The sequence below is a fragment of the Cervus elaphus genome, chromosome 5 (genome assembly GCF_910594005.1).
Source record: "Cervus elaphus chromosome 5, mCerEla1.1, whole genome shotgun sequence".
Taxonomy (NCBI): Eukaryota; Metazoa; Chordata; class Mammalia; order Artiodactyla; family Cervidae; genus Cervus; species Cervus elaphus.
The window spans coordinates 80,959,527-80,974,833 of record NC_057819.1 but is presented as its reverse complement, the minus strand read 5'-3'; the positions used below and the strand labels follow the sequence as shown (position 1 = coordinate 80,974,833).

The following is a 15,307-nucleotide window of genomic DNA, read 5'->3' as shown; positions in this document are numbered from 1 at the left end:
AAAAAAAAAAAAACTATGTGGAAAGTGAATGAAGCTGAACGTCATTTGAAACGGGAGAAAAAGAAGTGAAGGGGAAAATGACTTAAAGCCCAGATCTGGACATCCCTGTATCCAGAGTTCAGCACCAATTAACAATAACCTTTGGGGTTAATGGGAAGGGAGGGGGGGGAGGATGGAGCGACGTTCGAAACCAGCCACATGCCTGAGCCCCGTTCTAAATCCGCTTAGCTACTTCCGAAGACACCTCCAAAAATAACACTTAAACTTTGTTCTGAAATAAAGACAAAATCCAGAAGGGGATGGTTTACCTGGAGCGTTTCGTAGTGGGATCTCTCATGACCATACATTCTCTAATTTCTCCAAATTTGCTAAAATAGTCTCTAAGGCTATCTGTAGAGAGAGAAAGAGAGAGATGGGGGGGGGGGGGGGGGGGGGAAGGTGTGGAAAAAAAAAAAAAGCAATGCAAATTCTGATCAAGGACAAAAACCAAAAGTAGTTTTCTGTTGTTATTCTGGGGGTTTTTTTGCACACGCGGGGGAAATTCGGCAACAGAGGTCGCGTAGAGGGCTCGGAAAGGATTTGCTATTTAAAAAAATAACCTTGCACAGGAGAAGTGGGGAGCCAATGGCGGGGGGGGGGGGGTTCCTACACCGGGATAACAAAGAGCAATAAAGAAGCCAAGAAGGGGGGGACCCGGGCGTGCCCCCCTCCCTCCCTTACCTGGTGAGGTCTGCCAGCTGAGTCCGCCGATAAACATTTTACTGGAGGGAGAAAACATAACAGAAGTGAGCACCGATGTCAGATCGGCCATTTTGACGTGTAACTTACAAAAGCTAAAGGGAGAGCGGGGGGGAGCGCGCGAGCGGGAGCCGGGAGGTGGGCTGGGGGAGCGGGCGCCGGCCGAACGCCACCCCGAGGTGCGCGGCTCCCCGGGGGGGGCGCCGGCGGGCCGGGGGGGGGGGGCGCCGGAGAGGCCGGGCGCCGCGCTCCGCCGGCCCCGCCGCGGCCAGGGGAGCGAGCCGGGAAGGCGCGGGGCGCAGCGGCTGGAAACTTACCCGGGGTCGTGCTGCGAGTCGTTGGCGCCGCCCGAGCCGCCCGGGCCCCCGTTGGCCTCCATGGCTGCGCCCCCCCGCCCCCCCACCCCCGGACACCGAGCCGCGCGGCGATCGGAGCGCAGCGGCGGCCGGCGCCGAGCCCGAGACCTCCCGCTCCCTCCGCCCTCCGCCTCCTCCCCCCGCCCGGCTCTCCGAGTCCCCGCGAGCGGCGGAGCCGGGGCCGCGCCGAGAGCCGTCACACGTGGGCTCGGCTCCGCTCGGGCCCGCGGCTCGCACACCCCCCGCCCCGCCCCCGCGGCCCCCCCCGCCCCCCGCGCACGTGGGGCGGGGTTCTAGAACGTCGTGTAACCAATGCCGCTGACGTCACGGCCCCCGCGGCCCCCGCCCTCCCGCCCGAGCGCGCTCCCCCGGCCCCAGAGCCCGGACCCGGGGGGCGGCCCGCGCGCCCCGCGCCCGCTGGGGCCCCGCCTCCGGACGGTCCGGCCGCGGTGGGGGGGGCGCACCCCGACTTCCCCGGGGTCACATGGGCTGCGGGGGGCGGGCGCGCCGGGAAAGGGGGAGGCGCGGGGAGCTCGCTGCCTGCCTGCCTGCTCGCTCGAGCCGGGGACGAGACGCCCCCCACCCCTCCAGCTCGGCCTCTCCATCCAAGTTCCCGGTCCCCGGCCGCCCGGATCCGGGGATGGCAACCGCCGCCCTCCCGCCTCTGCGCCCTTTTTTCCAGCCGCCGCGCAGAAATTTAGGTCAAGGACGTCGGGATCAAACCCAAACCCTGGCGCTCCTCGGGCGCTCCCGGAGACCCCCAGGACGGGGGGCGGGGGGCTTTCAGGATGGTGCGGACACCCTCCGCACAAACCCCAGCCACAAGTTTTATTTTCCTTTCGCGCTGGAAGTTCTGTCTGGCTCTGGATCCACACCGGCACGTCTTGCGCGGCTCCCCGCCCTTCCCCGGCAGAGGTACGAATCCGTGCCCGGGGAAGGTTATTTTGGAACTTTGAGGAAACGGACGCGATTCCAGTGGTGAGAAAAGGCCGAAGGAAGGGTTTCCGCGTTAATCAGACGGCGCTTAAAAATATATAATAAAATAGGTTTATAGGGGTCAAGGTCAAATGATTGGAGTTTAAGTCGAAATTTTTTGTATAGTAAGAAATAGTTTTGAGAGCATCTCTGGGAGGGCCGGAAAGGGTGGTTATTTCAGAAAATCCCTCTCCATCCCGTTTGTGCTATATATATATGTATATATAGGTATATATAATTGTTTTACTCTGCTTCTATGCCGAGATAGTAAAATGCAGGAGACCTAAATAGCCCAAGCCCCCCACCATCTGGGGATGTGGCTGACGGTGGCAGAAGCCTTCAAACGCGCCCGCGCCGCTTTGGGAGCAGCGTGGTGTGGCACAGGTCCTGGCGCACAGTAGATGCTTAATAAATGCTGGTGTTGATCTTTGCCGGCACTGAAAACTCCTAACAACCGATTTTGTAGCTTCACAGAAACATGGCACGGTTCTCCAGCTGATTTCAGGCTGGCCAAATTCAGGCTGGATTCAATTTATAGAGTATTTAAAACAATAAGGATATAATTATCCTTATTGTTTTAAATTATTACAATAAATTGAGTTAATATGGCATGAGGGGCAACATAAAGTTGTGGTTCATCAAGTACCAAATTAATGTTAAGCATGAATTGATTCCCAGTTAACACTTTCCCGTTCATTTTCCTGGGATTAGGACACAATGAGGTACACTCAACACCAAAAGTGTACGAGGTTCACTGTGGGCCTTGGAAAAGCGGACTATTTGAAAAATCCCAACATCAACCAAAGCCTTAATCTCCCTGTCTCCTCAATTGGGGTAATTCTATCCTTTACAAATTTGATAGGGTGAGGGAAGTGATTGAAATGAACACATGTAAAAGTCCCTTTTTCATTGCACGCCTGTATGGGTTGTGCTTATTATCAATGATTCAGTTCAGTTCAGTTCAGTCGCTAGGTCGTTTCGGACTCTTTGCCACCCCATGGACCCCAGCACGGCCAGGCCTCCCTGTCCATCACCAACTCCCAGAGTTTATTCAAACTCATGTCCATTGAGTCGGTGATGCCATCCAACCGTCTCATCCTGTTGTCCCCTTCTCCTGCCTTCAATCTTTCCCAGCATCAGGGTCTTTTCAAATGAGTCACTTTTTTGCATCAGTTGGCCAAAATCATATCAATCATTACTTCATACAAGTTTTAGAAAGCACTTTAAAACTTTAAACCAGAAGCCCAAGCATTTTCCAGTTCATTCCAAGCTGCTTCCCAAATCATCTGGGGTCCCATGTGTTGAAAACCCAGTTGTTATTATGATAATTGCTTATTATGATCATTCTCAATAACAAAATGCAGACAACAGAGCTCATGGGATTTTGTGGCAGCTTTTTACCGTAGAACCACAGGTCATTGGTGCTGGAAAGGCCTGTGCTGATCCAACCCCCTCATTTTACATCAGGGGCCCAGAAGAACAAAGCTTGCCAGGTTACACCCTACCCCCACCTGTCAGTTCCTTCAAGGGGGTCTGGCCATCAGTCTCATGCCCTTTGGCTCTGCTGCATGTATATTTATTCTGTCCTTTACAAGGCGAGAGTGGAGTGCCCTTGTTCCCTGTTGTAGACCTACACAAGCTAAACTGAATTAAACAGAGAGGAGCTAGCCATGCAGTTATAAAGAGAAAATTAGATCTTAAATCACTAATACTACATTGTTTTATTTACTTTCACATGCAGTAACATTTATTCTTCTTGGTCTAAAAGTCTGAGTTTGGGCAAATGAATGGAGTTGCATATCCCACACCATAGATGGGTTCCAGGAAAAGTCTCAATGTCCAAAAACTTCACTCTTGCTTCTCTTAGTTTATTATCATCATGCATTTCTCCTCCAGCTTATTCCGGCTTATATAGCCCCGGATCAAGAGAATCCTAGAAGCACACCAGTCCTCCACCCTCTTAAAGCCTCGACAGCCCATGACGCTGTTGGACACTATCTTCTTGTAATTCACTCCTCCGTCGGCATCGTGGATGCCCGAATTCTCCTGACTTGCTTCCTACCTCTCCAGCCTTTCTTCTTCTCTTTGCCCTGACTTCTCCTCCTCTGCCTTTCCTTTAAATAGTGGTGTTCATTCTCTGCCTCAACTACACACCCTTATTTATTTGAGAATCTCCGAAGGATGGGTTATATACCACCTACCTTCTGATGGCATTCAAATTAAAATCTCCAGCCTGATCTCCCCACAGAACTCCAGACTGGTTAATTTCCCATTTACTATTTACATTTAGCCTTCCTAAAGATACCCCAAACTCAACTCGTCCAGAAACACAGGCATGCTCATTTCCCCAAATGTGAACCTCTTTAAAAGTTCACTTGATGAACAGAGAGAGAGCCCCAGGCATCTTAGAGACAAGGTTGGCTCCTTTTCAGGTTGACACCTTCCAATGTGCAATCCATCACGAATCTCTGTTGGATTTACTTCCACAATGTCTCTCAAATTCATCTTTCCTGCTTCTGCATCTCAGATCTCCCACTAGAGCCCTGAAGTTGCCTCCTAAACACCCTTCCCACATCGGTTCTTACTCCACTAATATGTCTGGAAAGCATTCCTTGACCTCTGACCCGGCTAAATCCCCCTCAGTATGCACTGTTATCCTGCCAAAATGTCCTCTGTGTACCATACTGTGTGTGATCATTTGCTTCATTGCTCATCTCCTCCACTAAGTCATAAGCTCGCAAACATTTCTGCTCTCCCAGTATTAATATCATTAGCACAGAGCCCACTGATGCATGGTTGATGCTCAGCAAACATTTGTTGAACGAATGAAAGAATGAATGAATGAAGGACAACTTCTAATTTTGTTGTAGGAACTTTCGTATCTGTCCGTAAGTCAATTAGGCTGCAGTTTTTCCTTCTCATATTGCCTTTCTCTGGTTATACTGGGCTCATAAAATGAACTAGTAAGTGTTCCTTCTTTTTCCATTTTCGTGAACAGTGTGTATAAAATTGGAATTATGTGTTCCTTGACTGTTTGGTAGAACTTGCTGGTAAAATGTCTGGCTCTGAGAGAAACATTTCCTAGGTTGATTTTTAACTACTGATTCCATTTCTTTGATGGCTGTGGATCTCTTTCTTCCTGACTCAGTTTTTACTCATTATATTTTTCAGGGAAATTATCCATACCATCTAGGTTTTCAGATTTATTAGCAAAATGGTGTTCATAGTTTTCAATTAATATATTCTCATCTCTGCTGCATCCATCCATACTCTCCATTTTTTTTGCATTCCATATATTATTGTATGTGTCTCTTTTCTGTATCCAATGTGTCTGAGATCTCCCTATTTTTATCTAGTGATTCTTTCTACTTTCTACTAGTGTTTGCAGAGAATCAACTTTTAATTTGGCTAATACTATTTTTTGTTTCATTAATTTTTACTCTTATATAATATTATATATATATTATGTTCTTACATATAAGAATATATACCATATATAAAAATAAAATTGTGTATCGTTAATGTATCATATTTTCTTTGTTCTATTCTCTGGATTTATTTTGTTGCCTTTAAAAAAATTCTTGGTGGCTTAAGTAATTTTCAGCCTTCTGGGTTTTTTATTTTTAACATTTAAGGCTATGGATTTCAATCCAGGTACCACTCAAACTACATTCCACAAGATATATAGAATTTTTATTACCATCCCAGGCAAAGAATGTTTACATTTCAAGTATGATTTCTTCTTTGCCTCAATACACATACATTTTTACATTTCTAAACACAAGTTTTTGTTTTGATTTTTAATTATTTAAAAATCTGGTTTGACTTCAGAGAGGTGGTCTGTAAAGGAGATTCTTTATTTGTCAAGATTTGCTTTGGTAAATAGTTTTTATAAATACTCCATGTGGTCTTAGAAAGAATGTGTATACTTTGTTATTTAGCATTCTATATGCATCTATTAAACCAAGCTTGTTACTTATATTATCCAGATTTTCTGTAGCCTTACTAGTATCTATCACTTTTTATAGTATTACATTAAAATCTCCTTATATGACTACATTTGCCAATGCCTACTATAAATCCTTCATATTTTTCTCTGTGTTTTGAAAGTATTTGATAAGGTACATCAAAAAGGGCTGTGAAAATCTCCTAATATGACTACATTTTTCTATTTTTTACATTTTATTTGTCATTTTGCTTTGTGTTTTCATAGAGATTGTTTCTTTAATATATGCATAGATGATCTTTAACCCTAGTGCTTTTTGCTTTAAAGTCTACTCTGCCTGCAATAAATAGAATTACTCTAACTTCTGTTAGCATTTGTCTGGCATAACTTTCTCCATCTTTTTGCTTTCAACCTTTCCTTAGGTAAGTTTCCTATAAACAGCATACAGTTGGACCTTGTTCCTTTATTTATTGGGTTGACTCGTAAGTATAGTTCATTTACATTTAATGTAATTACTGATATTTTTAATGAACCGTGGAGGCACAAAACTGTATTAGTTACAATCGCTGGCATAAATATAGTTTCATCAAAAGGTATATCAATGGCCTTACTTTATTTTATTTTTTGATATTATGAACACTTCAATTTAGTTCAGTTCAGTCACTCAGTCGTGTCCAACTCTTTGCAACCCCATGAATTGCAGCACGCCAGGCCTCCCTGTCCATCACCAGCTCCCGGAGTTTACTCAAACTCATGTCCATCGAGTCGGTGATGCCATCCAACCACCTCATCCGCTGTCGTCCCCTTCTTATCCTGCCTTCAATCTTTCCCAGCATCAGGGTCTTTTCAAATGAGTCAGCTCTTCTCATCAGGTGGCTAAAGTAGTGGAGTTTCAGCATCAGCATTAGTCCTTCCAATGAATATTCAGGACTGATTTCCTTTAGGATGGACTGGTTGGATCTCCTTGCAGTCCAAGGGACTCTCAAGAGTGTTCTCCAGCACCACAGTTCAAAAAGTTCAATTCTTCAGCGCTCAGTTTTCTTTATAGTCCAACTCCCACATCCATACATGACCACTGGAAAAACCATACCTTGACTAGATGGACCTTTGTTGGCAAAGTAATGTCTCTACTTTTTAATATGCTATATAGGTTGGTCATAACTTTCCTTCCAAGGAGTAAGCATCTTTTAATTTCATGGTTGCAATCACCATCTGCAGTGATTTTGGAGCCCAGAAAAATTAAGTCAGCCACTGTTTCCACTGTTTCCCTGTCTATATCCCATGAAGTGATGGGACCAGATGCCATGATCTTAGTTTTCTGAATGTTGAGCTTTAAGCCAACTTTTTCTATAAACCTACTATTCAACTAGAGAACTAAAACAGTAACAGGGACTTGCAACTGCTTATGTGCTCCTCCCCTGTTTGCTCACCTAAAGAAACTACCAGTCTCAATTTTGTATTTATTACTCTTTTTTGCTTTTTTTATCAAATTTTTATCATATACTTGGTTTAAAATTTATGAAAATGTTCTAGGGCTGTCTTTTTTACTCAACATGGTTTTACTGATATTCAACTAGATTGTTGCATCTGGTCGTAGTTCAGTGCCTTTCAGAGTTGTATAATATTCCATTTCTGACTATGCTACCTATTAGTTTGTTCATTTTCTTGTCATAGATAGGCCCTTGAGTTGTTCCAGTTTTTTGGTTTTACAAGCAGTGGTTGATAAACAGGCTTGTCTTCTAGTGTATGTGGGCAAAAATTTCTCTTTGGAGTCACTACTGGGTCATGAGGTATCTGATGCAAAATAATGCCAAATTGTTTTCCAAAGCTGCTCTTCTAATTTGTACTCCCCTAGCAGTGTATAGGAGAAGGCAATGGCACCCCACTCCAGTACTCTTGTCTGGAAAATCCCGTGGATGGAGGAGTCTGGTAGGCTGCGGTCCATGGAGTCGCTAAGAGTCGGACACGACTGAGCGACTTCACTTTCACTTTTCACTTTCACGCATTGGAGAAGGAAATGGCAACCCACTCCAGTGTTCTTGCCTGGAGAATCCCAGGGATAGGGGAGCCTGGTGGGCTGCCGTCTATGGGGTTGCACAGAGTCGGACACGACTGAAGTGACTTACCAGCAGCAACAGTGTATAAGACAGCCTGTTGATCTACTGATTTCTGACATTTGGAACTGGTGTCTCAATTTTGCGCCTTTTATTTTGCTTTCTCTAGGTTTTTTTGTTTGTTTGTTTGTTTATTTCCCTTCTTTCCTTTTATTGAACTGATGAAGAATTCTTTTTTTCCCTTTTCCTCTTTAACTAGTTTAGGAGTTGTAAGATATTTCTATTCCTCTAGTGATTACTTTACGATTTTTAACATGTACACTTAATACAGCCTCCCTAAAACTCTAAAACCAAGCAGAGAATTATTCAACTTCAGTTGCATTCTCTCTCTTACATGTAATTGCTTCTTATTTTAGACCCACCTGGTTTTTACACCCCTAAATTTAATCATTGCTGTTATCTTAGTTTTATACATTGTTTAGATTTGCCCATATTTACCATTTTGTTCATCTTTGTTTCCAGTACATTTTTTTCTCTTTTTTCTAGGTACCAGCCCTTTCCCTTGAAACATATCCTTTAATGGTTTTTTGGGTTTTGGGGGAGGTTATGTGAGTGACATGCTTTCTCCACTAGTATAAAATTCTTATTTCACTCTTACCCTTGAATAATGATTTCTCTGGGTGTAGAATTCTAGATTGAAAGTTATTTTACCCTTTAGCACTTTTTGTTTTAATATGTCATGTCTTCTTGTTTTTTATTTATTGTTGAGACATTTTCTGTCAGTCCAAATGTCATTCCTTTATAGGTAATCTTTTTTCTTTCTGGTTTTAAGATTTTTCTCTTTGTCTTGGCTTCCTGCATTCTTACCATGGTGTGTTCAGGTGTGAATCTCTTTTATTTACATGGTTCAAGATCCACTGCATATGCAGAAATCTCAGGATGCATGTATTTGATCAGATCTGTAAAACTGTCAGCCGTTGTCTATGTAAATCCTGTCTCTCCTGCACGCTCTCTGTTCTGTCCTTCTGAGGCTCATATTAGGTGTATAATGCGCCTTGTCTTTCCGTGCAGTATGTGGGTTTGTGCTCAGTCGCTCAGTTGTGACCCACTCTTTGCGACCACATGGACTGTAGCCCGCCAGGCTCCTCTGTCCATGGAATTTTCCAAACAAGAAAACTGGAGTGGGTTGCCAGTTCCTCCTCCAGGGGATCTTCCTGATCCAGGGATCCAACCCAAGTCTCCGGTGTCTCCTGCATTGGCAGGCAGATTCTTTACCACTGAGCTACCTGAGATGCCCCTCTGTGCAACATACCCTGAACTTTTCTCTCAGACCTTCTATCACTTTGACTCTTTGTGCTGCTTCTTGAATGTTTTCTCCAGATCCATTTGCTATTTTTCCTGTAGCTATGTCTAATCTGACTTGATGGACGTGAGTTTGAGTAAATTCCGGGAGTTGGTAATGGACAGGGAGGCCTGGCGTGCTGCGATTCATGAGGTCTCAAAGAGTCAGACACGACTGAGCGACTGAACTGAACTGAATCTGCTGTGTAATTCATCCATTGAGTTTTTCATTTCAATGACTCAATGTGTCATTTCCAAAAGTTCTGTTTAGTCATCTTTCAAATCTACCTTTTTTTTTAATAGTTATGTTATTTTCTCATGGTTCCAAATGTTCTTTATGTCTTTGATAATTTTAAACTTACATAGTTTATAGTCTGTCTGATAGTTCTGTTGTTTGAGGTTCTTGGAACTCATGTCTACTACATCTTGGTCATGGTGGACTGTATCCATGTATGTTTTATAGATTGGTGTTAGGTTAGTATTTTTATCTTTATTTTTCACCTTTGGGGTTCCGGGACCATACAGGAGAGGTAAATTTCAGTTCCAGTTTCTGGGTAAATTACAGCCCAGAACACTGGGCTGTAGTCCCAAATTCTCAGCAAAGACTCCTCTCCACTTTTTTTTTTTGTTTCCCTCTCCACTTTTAACTTATGCCAAGACAAATTTTCTTGTCTCCCTGTGCCACTAGGGAGATTTTCTTCCAGTGAATTATTTCTATAGTGATTCATCCCTTTGAGGGTTCCAGATTTATCTGGGGATCTCGATTCCATCTCCCCAGTTTAACAAATCCAAACTGCAGTCTCCTTTCCATTTTGATGCCCCTTTCCATTTCAGCCTTTCAAGGCCAAGCACACCTGCCTCAAACCAGCTCCACGTCCTCCTCTTTGCTCACCTCCTCCTTGCTGTCATCTCCCTCTTCTGGCATTAGAGACTTTTTCTTTTGTCCCATGAGCTCATTTGAATGGGTGTTTACTGCATCTTGACCAATATTTATACATGGTTTTTATTTATAAACCAGTGCTTATAGTGGGAGGATTTTGAAGTTACTTAGTCTGCCATATTGCCAGAAATGGAAACTCGCTTCCATTTAACTTTTCGTATCTTCCATTCCAGATTCATTTTTTCTTAGAATACTGTGGCATCTAGTGCCCATCAGCAGACAAATGGATAAGAAAGGCCTATCAGCAAAGGAATGGATAAGGAAGCTATGGTACATATACACAATGGAATATTATTCAGCCATTAAAAAGAGTACATTTGAATCAGTTCTAATGAGATGGATGAAACTGGAGCCTATTATACAGAGTGAAGTAAGCCAGAAAGATAAACACCAATACAGTATACTAACGGATATATATAGAATTTTAAAAGATGGTAATGATAACCCTATATGCAGGACAGAAGAGACACAGATGTATAGAACAGACTTTTGGACTCTGTGGGAGAAGGTGAGGGTGGGATGATCTGAGAGAATAGCACTGAAACATGTATATTATCAAGTGTGAAACAGATCGCCAGCCCAGGTTGGATGCATGAGACAAGTGCTCAGGGCTGGTGCACTGGGAAGACCCAGAGGGATGGGATGGGGAGGGAAGTGGGAGGGATGATCAGGATGGGGAACACATGTAAATCCATGACTGATTCATGTCGATGTATGGCAAAAACCACTACAATACTGTAAAGTAATTAGCCTCCAACTAATAAAAATAAATGAAAAAAAAAGGAAAACTGTGGCATCTAGGATTTTGGAATCATTTTTCTTTTCTGAACAATATTCTATGGGTGAGGCAGCATTAGAATTATCTCAAATGAGGCAAATAGTGGTCGGTGTAGCTATTCATTATAATCACTGCAGAGCTTCATAAAATACTGAAGTTCTTGGTTAAAATACTAAAATACTTGGTTCCACCCACAAGATTCTGATTTAATTTTTCTGGAGGACAGTGTGCGCAATGATCTTTTTTAAAACTTCTCAGGTGATTCTAATGTGCCACCAGGGTTGAACATGCCTATTTGAAAACACACTGGATGAAACAACCAGACCATAATAATCCCTGGGTCCCACCCCAGGATGTCTGATTTATTTTGTCTGAGGGAAGCCCCAGACACCTCCTTTTCCTTTTTTTAAAAACTGTCCCTGATAATTGTGCGGATCCGGAACTGATGATTTACCTGGGCACATCCAGTCAGAAGGGAGGAGCTAAGTAATGTTAGGGCTGGAAACATGAGCAGTGATCTAGCCAAACGGTTCCTAGTTGTCTGCATGGCCGTCCATGGGACTCCTGGGGAGCTTTTTCATTTTACAGACCCCTGGAGATTGTGACCTGGTAGGTTTAATGTGAGGCCGGAGAGCCTTTTATTACCCAGAAGACTTTGGTGGCCCGCTAAGTTTGGAAACCGCTCAGCCAGCCCAGTCTTGTTTGACAAAGGAGGAAACCCAGCCCTGAGAGAAGTGTGTTGTTGTTTTTTTTCCCCTCAAGGTCGCTGAGCTGATTAAGAAGAAAGCTGACTCCTACCTTCCAATCTTGTGTCCATTTCATCTGCTTCCAAACATAAAGCCGCCTGCTGCTTTTGCAAGAACTTGGCTGGTTTAAAAAGGCAGATTCGGGATTTGTGTGCAGGGATTTCAGGAATGTGGGCTCCTCTGGTTGGTTTTGTGCGTGGATGGCACAGCAGAAGGGGAACAAAGCAGTCTGCTGTCTTGCATGGAGGTTCTTCTAGTAACCAGGCGATCTGGAGCGGAAAAGCCAGCCTCAGTCTCCAGCACCCCATCTGTAAACTGTGGGTCATGATGGTTTAAAAGTATCTTGGTCCTCCCACAAGAGGCAGAGCCTAATCCTCCCACCCCCACCCCTGGCCCCCCAGCATGGGCTGTACTTAGTCACTGGGTTCTGGTGAATAGAATGTGGAGGAAATGATGGTGGATGAATTCCAAGGCTGGATCAGAAAAGGCATGTGGCTTCCACCTGGCTCCACCTCTCAGGTCACCCCAGGGAAAGCCAGCTTTCATGCCATCAAGACGCTCAAAGAGCCTGATAGCAGGCCCACATGGAGACTTGTAGTCTCCTGCCAGCAACCTGAACTAGCCTGCCAGGATTGTGAGACAGCCTTAAAGCAGCATCTGCCAGCCCCACCCCAGCCTTCAGATGACATCTGCCCCAGCTCACACTCAACAGTAACTTCCCTAGAAACCTGGAGCCAGAACTTTCCAGCTAAGCCACACCCAATTCCTGCCCCTCAGAGACATCCAATACTTGTTTGAAACTACTAAGCTTTGGACTAGTTTGTTACACAGAATAAATGACTAATACAGAGATTCTTGGGTTTCCCTGGTAGCTCAGTTGGTGAATAATCTGCCTGCAATGCAGGAGACCCCAGTTCAATTCCTGGTCGGGAAGATATCCCTTGGAGAAGAGATAGGCTACCCACTCCAGTATTCTTGGGCTTTCCTTGTGGCTCATCTGGTGAAGAATCCACCTGCAGTGTGGGAGACCTGGGTTCAATCCTTGGGTTGGGAAGATACCCTGGAGAAGGGAAAGGCTATCCACTCCAGTATTCTGGCCTGGAGAATTCCATGGACTCTGTAGTCCATGGGGTCACAAACAGTCGAACACGACTGAGCGACTTTCACTTCACTTCACAGAGATCCTTAAAAATGCATGAAAATAGAGCTGCTTACCTCATAGGTTTGCCGCAAGATTCCTGCGCTAACGTTTACAGAGTGCTTTAGTTAGACTCTGGCCAAATGAACTGTGTACTAGATATAAAGAAGGGATTGCATATTATTAATGTTATCAGATTGCAACACATTTCATGTTCAATTACCTACAATGCTCTTTCTGGAGCATCGCTTTGCTCATCTGCTTATCCCCACTGCACACTTGTAAAAGGTCACTGTCAAGATATAAAAGTATAGGTATGATTTAAATGTCTTGACTCAGTTGCTAACAACCATGAGCATGTTTTCAAATTGGAAAAGCAAGATCCATTTAAACTCACTTTTTCCGCAAAAGGCTCTTTGTTTACTTTCTGGTATTGCATTTCACTGGCAGGCCAAGCGCCTCTCTGATTAAAGAGTTTGTTCACTTTATCTGTCTCCTGTAGCTTCACAAGCCTTACTCTTAAGAACAGACATGGCAGACTTTGCACCAAAAAAGCAAGCCATACTTTTAACCAGAAAATATTTAGTAAAGTGAATTTTTATTTAAGAAAATTCCCAAGCATAAATTACTTGTCTGCAAGTAATGGGCTCTTTGTAGCTCCCTTAAATAAATAAATAGCTTCTTTTCTCAAGTGTTGTGACTTTTGAGCATGCTCAGATTCAGGGCTAGTTTGTTTTCTTCCAGGAAATAAAAAATAAGCATGTGCGTCAGATCCTAAATCAGTCTTTCTTCTAGAAATGTATAATATGAGAAGGGCTTCCCAGGTGACTCAGTGATTAAGAATCCGCCTGCAATGCAGGAGACACAAGAGACATGGGTTCCGTCCCTGGGTGGGGTAGATCTCCTCGAGAAGGAAATGGCAACCCGCTCTAGTATTCTTGCCCAGGAAACCCACAGACAGAGGAGCCTCGTGGGCGATAGTCCATGGGGTTGCAAAAGATTCAGACGCAATTGAGCATAATTTGGGAAAGCCAAGATAGTTTCCTTCCAACTGTCGCACTGGAGGTATATAGTATCTGAAGGAGCCTGAAAAAAGGCAGAGCGTGTGAGACTGAGAGAAAGTAAAATTATATTTTTCAAACATTCTTTACTGATCTAACACAAATATCTTTATCTGTAATTTATTTAGTCCTAACTAAATTTGCTTATTTGTTTGATACATTTAGAGGCATAAAAGTTCCCTTTATTTAATAGATGGAGAAAATTAGTTTTGTTTCATTGTTTCTTTCCAAACTGGGAAGGGATATGCAAAAAAAGCTCCCTCATGGAGGCAGGGGAATGTGTTTAGTCAAAAATTTCCCTTGTTTCCTTTTCCATCTCCACATTGGACACAGCTGGACACCTGGTGTTGTGGTTGCTCTCTTTTTTTTAATTTTTAAAAATTTCCTTAAAAGTTTTTTTATTTTTTAAATGTAAAAATTTTTGTCTTTTAACATTCATTTATTTTATTACTTTTTTTTTTTTTTATCTTTTGGCCAAACTGCACAGAATGTGGGATCTTGGATCTCATTTCCCCGATCAGGAATCGAACCCATGCCCCCTGCATTGGCAGGACAGAATCTTATGCCCTGGGCCCCCAGGGAAGCCCCTTTGTTCTCTTTTGTTCCCTCTGCCTTCCTCTTTCCTCATCTCCAACTCAGAATTATCAGGTTAACCAGGGTGAACGCTCCCTGCGCACCCAGCTGAATGAGAACAGTTTGCACCCCTAATAAATCAATATCATGTATTGAGTGACCACAGCGGAGTATCCTTGCAGCTACCATGGGGACTGGGGTTGGAACTCTAAATTCTTCAGAAGTTGCAGGAAGTGGACTGTAGCTTGGGGTTGGGTGTGAGGCTGGCTCCAGTCCCTCTGGGTGACAACATCCTGCAGATAACACCCTGGCGGGCCCCCTCCCCAACCACGGGGCTCTCTTATTTAGTGTAGTATGGTAGGCGCAAGAGAGAAGCATCAGGAATTAAACAGAAAGCCACCGTTCTCATTAAAAATATCCCAGGGCTGCTCTCCCACTACCTTAAAGCTGTTGAACTGCTTGCAGTTTGTCATTCTGTCGTCATTATTCTTATACATGTAGGTAAATATTTTATTAAATGTCTTCACTGCTTGGCAGTGACTCGGCCCTTTGCCTCCTAGTCTGGCCGCCGCCCAGCACTGCCTGGGCGGGTGGCTGGGCAGTGGGCTCCGTGAACACTCCGCGCTGTTCATGGAGTAGCAGTGCTCTCTACCTGGAAACC

General features: G+C 44.1%; 1 protein-coding gene across 8 annotated transcripts in view; it reads right to left on the bottom strand.

The window, feature by feature from the left end:
* MSI2 (musashi RNA binding protein 2) overlaps positions 1–1,250 on the bottom strand; it is a 399,485-nt gene extending 398,235 nt beyond the window's left edge. For all 8 annotated transcript variants that reach the window (XR_006341155.1, XM_043902746.1, XM_043902743.1 and 5 more), the window contains exons 1-3: positions 1,056–1,250; positions 721–761; positions 309–390 (exon numbers count right to left, since the gene is read on the bottom strand). Coding sequence is in view for 7 of the 8 variants with exons in the window: in XM_043902746.1 (XP_043758681.1) it covers positions 309–390; positions 721–761; positions 1,056–1,117 (185 nt within the window). In the remaining variant the exon portion in view is untranslated. The remainder of the gene's footprint in view (positions 1–308; positions 391–720; positions 762–1,055) is intronic.
* Between the last annotated feature and the right edge of the window lie 14,057 nt (positions 1,251–15,307).